Source organism: Myotis brandtii, unplaced genomic scaffold, assembly GCF_000412655.1.
Source record: "Myotis brandtii unplaced genomic scaffold, ASM41265v1 scaffold1170, whole genome shotgun sequence".
Classification (NCBI taxonomy): Eukaryota; Metazoa; Chordata; class Mammalia; order Chiroptera; family Vespertilionidae; genus Myotis; species Myotis brandtii.
In genome coordinates, this window is record NW_005354050.1 from 8,925 (window position 1) to 14,502 (window position 5,578).

The following is a 5,578-nucleotide window of genomic DNA, read 5'->3' on the forward strand; positions in this document are numbered from 1 at the left end:
AGAGTAAGGCAGCCCCAGTTTCTGCCCTGTTGGGCCAGGAGAGGAGCGTTTCCAGTCATCTGGCCCGAGTCCCATGTTCAGGATGTGGAAACTGAGTGTAGGTAGTGACCGTACAACTAGTGAGTGGCAGGGCCAAGCCCAGGGCTCTGGCGAGGCAGGCTGTTCCTCGGGCATCCAGCAAACATTCCCTGAGAGACATGTACAGGGTCAGTGAACTCGGTAGCAGAGAGGGTGGGACTCGGTGAGTGGACGGGGGGAAGGAGGCCCCTAGGCTGGTTGAGTGGCAGGGTGGGGTGGGGATTTCAGTCCCACAACCCCCCTCCCCACCCCCAAAAAATCAAGAGGGAAATTCTAGAGCTCCACCTCAAGAGGCTGGGCTTCTGGGGCCCAGAGCTCCCCTGCCCCACCCTAGGGCTGGATATAAAAGTCCCTTCCCAGCCACTTCCGAAGAAGAGCAGGAGGGGAGAGGTCAGCGTGGGGCCCCCGGGTGAGAAGGGAGCAGGAGACCCGCTAGAATGTGCGACGACGTGGGTGTTACTCGTGTGGCTCAGGGTCTCACTGTGGAGAGGAAGCTGCTCCTGGCCCTGGCAGGGCTCGTCCTCACACTCGTCCTGGCCCAGCCTTGTGAGGGCACCACCCCAGGTAATAGCCCCTTGGACAGCCCTGGGGAAGGGCAATGGAGGGGGAATTGCTTGGGTCTGGGGGGCTGTGGCTCCCATGGACCCTGAGTCCCCTTCCCTCTGAGCAGCTCCCCCCGGGGCCGTGGAGACCTCGGTCCTTCAGAGCTGCATCACAGAGGCCAAATTCCTGGTGGATGCCGCCTACAATCAGACTCAGAGGAGGTGGGTCTGGGTCTGGGGTCTGTGTGGGCCTGGGAGGGGTCACTGAGGGAGGGTGGGCTCCAACCACGGTCATCTCACCCATCACCCTGCCCCTGGGCACCACGGGGGCAGTGCCATGTTGGTAGAGATCCTCCCTTCCCTCCATCTGTTCACACTGTCCCGACTGCCCACCGCCCGGGATGGGGCTCTGCTGGGTGGCTGTGCAGCCTTAAATCAGCTCCCCCTCCTCCTCTTCTGGGCAGCATGAAGCAGCGCCTTCTCAGCGGCTCTGCCCGCCCCACGGACCTCCTGTTCTACTTCAAACAGCCGGTAGCGGCCACCAGGACAATCACTCAGGCTGCAGATTATATGCACGTGGCCTTGGGGCTGCTGGAGGAGAAGTTACAACGCCAGGGGTCCAGCTCCTTCAATGTCACTGGTACCATGCTCCCCACTGAGCCCCCAGGGCTGGGAGTGGAAGGAAGGCAGGAGGGGGAGGGGTGCACAGCTTTGGGGTGTTGGCAGGGGAGAGAGTAAAGGGATGGGAGGGAGGTACAGAATAGACCAGCCCAGGAAGGAGCCAGGAGCCTGGATCCAGGATCCTGTCTGCCTGCCCCACCCCCAGGTTTGCTGACGGAATCCCAGCTGTGGCTGCTGTCCAAGGCCAGTGGCTGTACTGCCCAGAAGCAGGAAGAGAAGTGCAGTGACAAGTACCGAACCATCACGGGGAGATGTAATAACAGGTGGGAGCGAGGGGCTGCACCTGCCCCGGGGGAGCCTCCCTTCCCTCACCACCCCTCCCTATACGCTGAATGGTCTTCACACCGGAACCCTGCTGACCCGAATGCTCCCACTGCTGCAGGAGGAGACCCTGGCTGGGGGCCTCCAACACTGCCCTGGCTCGCTGGCTGCCGGCCGAGTATGAGGATGGGCTGTCGCTCCCCTTCGGCTGGACCCCTGGCAAGAGGCGCAATGGCTTCCTCCTCCCTCTTGTGAGTAGGGACTGAGGACCTGGAGGATGCTTGATCTCTGCTAAACTTGGGGGCAAGGGGGTGGGGGAGGGGTAAAAGCACAGCCCAGAGTCAGCCAGACGGACTGGAACCCAGGCTCTCCCTCTGGCGGGCTGGGTGACTTTGGGCAGGTAATAGTGTTGAGTCTTGGTTTCCTCATCTGTAAAACGGCAGTAAAACCTGCCTCATGTTGCTGGCATGAATCTATATATATAAAAGGCTAATATGCAAATTGTCCCCTTGGGAATTCAACTGGGAGATTGGGAGTTTGTTTGCTTGCTATGATGTGCATTGATCACCAGGGGGCGGCGTGGAACGAAGGAAGGCCCCAGCCAGCAGCCAGAAGGCCCCAATTGGCCCTGATTGCTGGCCAGCCCTAGGGACTCTACCTGTGCACGAATTTCGTGCACCAGACCTCTAGTATTAAAGAAATACCCATATATGATATAATTTATTAATACTAGCCATTATAGTATTTTTTTCTCTCAAAGAATTAGTGTCAAAGTATCTTGCTAAATACAGGGGTGAGCAAAAGTAGGTTTACAGTTGAGTATGAATTTAAACAGAATTTATTCTTGTATTATTTATTAATTATTGTATTACTGATTTGTATTACAATTATAAACCTACTTTTGCCCACCTCTGTATAAAGAGACATACATCTTAATCTAGCTATATCTATTGATCTGTACTATTTCATACTTATCAATTTATCCATTTCTATTCATATGTCAATATAACAATCTATCAACATCTGTTTATTAATTTTTCTTCTATTGATCTATCCATTCTCTCTACATTATCCATTACCTAACAGCCAATCCATGCACCTATCAATCATTTCTATCATCCAGTTTTCCATCAGTTTATAAATTGATCTATCAGTCTTATGTAATAACCTCTCTGGAAGTGCTGGTGGAGTCTGAGCCAGTCAACCTGGCCTCTCCCCTTCTCTTTCCTCCTGGAACCCTCAGGAGCCAGGCCAGAGCCCATCCTTCTGGGATTGACAGCCAGGGGAGGTGGGACAACGCAGGAAAGGGGAGGGGAGGGCAGGAGAGGAGGAGACACTGTGTTAACTCTGGCAGAGGCAACCTGCTGCCCCCTGAGGCTGGGTTTCGGGGTCCAGAGCCCCCCACCCCCCAACGCTGCCCTCTTTCCCCACCAGGTCCGGGCAGTCTCTAACCAGATCGTGCGCTTCCCCCAAGAGAGGGTGACCTCCGACCAGGGCCGGGCCCTCATGTTCATGCAGTGGGGCCAGTTCATCGACCACGACTTGGACTTCTCCCCCGAGACCCCAGCCAGAGTGGGCTTCACCGCAGGCGTTGACTGCGAGAGGACCTGTGCCCAGCTGCCTCCCTGCTTCCCCATCAAGGTACCCGCAGCCAACTCCCAGGCCCCTGGCTTCCATGCAGGGCCTAGAGCTGGGGGTGGGATCTGGAAGACTTAGCACCATCCCTAAGGAGCTGTCCGTGACGCTGGAGGATCAGACAGACAGGAAGCACAGCCGCTATGGACTCCAGTTCTTAGCGGTTGGAGGGGTGGGGGTGGGGGTGGGCAATCTGCCAGGAGGTTCCGTGCAGGCTTCAGGGAAGGGGAAGCAATCGACAGACTGGCTTTGACCCGTAGGTTTGATCCCGACGGTGGAAGCCTAGGCTGCTGTTTTTGGAAGCCTTTAGAGCAGCGGTTCTCAACCTGTGGGTCGCGACCCCTTTGGGGGTCGAACGACCCTTTCACAGGGGTCGCCTAAGACCACTGGAAAACACATATATAATTACATATTGTTTCTGTGATTCATCACTATGCTTTAATTATGTCCAATTTGTAACAATGAAAATACATCCTGTATCTTATATCAGATATTTACAATATGATTCATAAAGTAGCAAAATTACAGTTATGAAGTAGCAACGAAAATAATTTTATGGTTGGGGGTCACCACAACATGAGGAACTGTATTAAAGGGTCGCGGCATTAGGAAGATTGAGAACCACTACTTTAGAGTCTCTTAGCTCTCACCTCTCCTTCCAGGGGTGGGCTGTGAGCAGGGAGCTATCCTTCAGGCTGAGAGGAGCTCTCACCTTCTCTCCTTCCGGGGATGGGCTGTGAGCAGGGAGCTATCCTTCAGGCTGAGAGGCAAGGGTGGTGTGGACACCAGGGAAAAATAGGTGCATTCCAGGGAGCAGAGCCTCTGCTGGGTGGAGGATGGGGGGAGGGGGCCGGCGCAGGTGCACACACTCCTCCACACACACCCTCACCCCTGCACTCACCCTCACAGGTAAGGGGATCTCCATGGGGCCTGACCTGTGAGGGCCCCTGGCTGGCTCCTCCCTGGTGCAACTTTGCCCATTCTTCAAGCTCTGGGTCAGGGGCACCTCCTCTGGGAAGCCTTCCTGAATCTTCCTATTTCACCTGTCACTTTTGGCTTTTGGATCAAGCATAGCAAAGGGCACACAATTTAGAGTTACTTTCTCTATATACTAGTATGTGTCTGTTTTCAACTGAATTGCCAGCTTCCTGCAACCTGTACTGGGTTTTGCTGATCTTCATATCTCCAGAGCACCCGGCACAGAAAGGGGCTTAGGAAATATCTGTTGAATTGAATGGAATGAAAGGAGCCCAGGCCTGTCAAGAGAACTAGGTTTCAATATTTCCTCTCCTGCTAACTAGTGGTCACTTCCCATCTCCAAGCCTCAGTTTCCCCACCGGGAAAATGAGGATCGAAGGTTTCTTCCATTTCTAACCTTTCATGAATCTGTGATACAAAGTCCTAAGGACCTTCAAACTGACCTGGTGAGCAGTGTGAGTCTGGATGAGTCAAGGAGGGCTTCCTGAAGGAGGAGACTTTGAAGCAAGGTTTTGAAGCAAGTGTGGGAGGACCAAGAAGGATACGCTTGCTCTTAAGGGGCCCCAGTGTCACTGTCTCCTCTTGCACCTCAGATTCCGGCCAATGACCCCCGAATCAAGAACCAGCAAGACTGCATCCCCTTCTTCCGCTCGGCCGTCTCATGCCCCCAAAACAAGAACATCGTTCGAAACCAGATCAATGCACTCACCTCCTTCGTGGACGCCAGCATGGTGTACGGCAGCGAGGTCACCCTCGCCCTGCGCCTTCGCAACCGGACCAACTACCACGGGCTGCTGGCCGTCAACCAGCGCTTCAGAGACAACGGCCGGGACCTGCTGCCCTTCGACAACCTGCACGATGACCCCTGCGTCCTCACCAACCGCCCGGCGCGCATCCCCTGCTTCCTGGGAGGTCAGGCTGGGGAAGGTGGTGTCTTCCTGGGATACAGCCGCCCGGGGGTTCTGGGTTTGGAGGCCATGGTGGGAGGCGGTGGGGGTACACGTCTTCAGACTTCAACGTTAGGCACAGCCTAGGACAGATCCAGGTGTAGCTGTCGCAGGACCCGGAGGTTGTTGGGAGTCCCTTTGCAAATGCCTGTTTCTCTCCCGCAGTGCCGACTTTTAGAAAGCTCCTCCCATTCTGATCCAACATCCACCTAGTGCTCTTCATGTTTCTGGAACCGCAGAGAAGGAGCCGTCTATCTTTCACTCACTAATAGCCTCTTTACTTGAAAGAAGCTTTATTTCCACCTACTTTTTTTTTTTAATCTTCTCTGGGTTAAATTCCCTTAGGTCAGTGGTCGGCAAACTGCGGCTCGCGAGCCACATGCAGCTCTTTGGCCCCTTAAGTGTGGCTCTTCCACAAAATACTTACTTCTGTGCATGGGCCACGAAGTTTCAATC

The 5,578-nt window shown here is 54.6% G+C and overlaps 1 protein-coding gene across 1 annotated transcript in view; it reads left to right on the forward strand.

Moving 5' to 3' along the window:
• The first annotated feature begins 467 nt into the window (after positions 1-467).
• EPX (eosinophil peroxidase) overlaps positions 468-5,578 on the forward strand; it is a 12,316-nt gene continuing 7,205 nt past the window's right edge. The window contains exons 1-7 of the mRNA XM_014529803.1: positions 468-642; positions 749-842; positions 1,085-1,260; positions 1,447-1,564; positions 1,684-1,813; positions 2,997-3,203; positions 4,769-5,087. Coding sequence (XP_014385289.1) covers positions 516-642; positions 749-842; positions 1,085-1,260; positions 1,447-1,564; positions 1,684-1,813; positions 2,997-3,203; positions 4,769-5,087 — 1,171 coding nt within the window. The 5' untranslated portion in view covers positions 468-515. The remainder of the gene's footprint in view (positions 643-748; positions 843-1,084; positions 1,261-1,446; positions 1,565-1,683; positions 1,814-2,996; positions 3,204-4,768; positions 5,088-5,578) is intronic.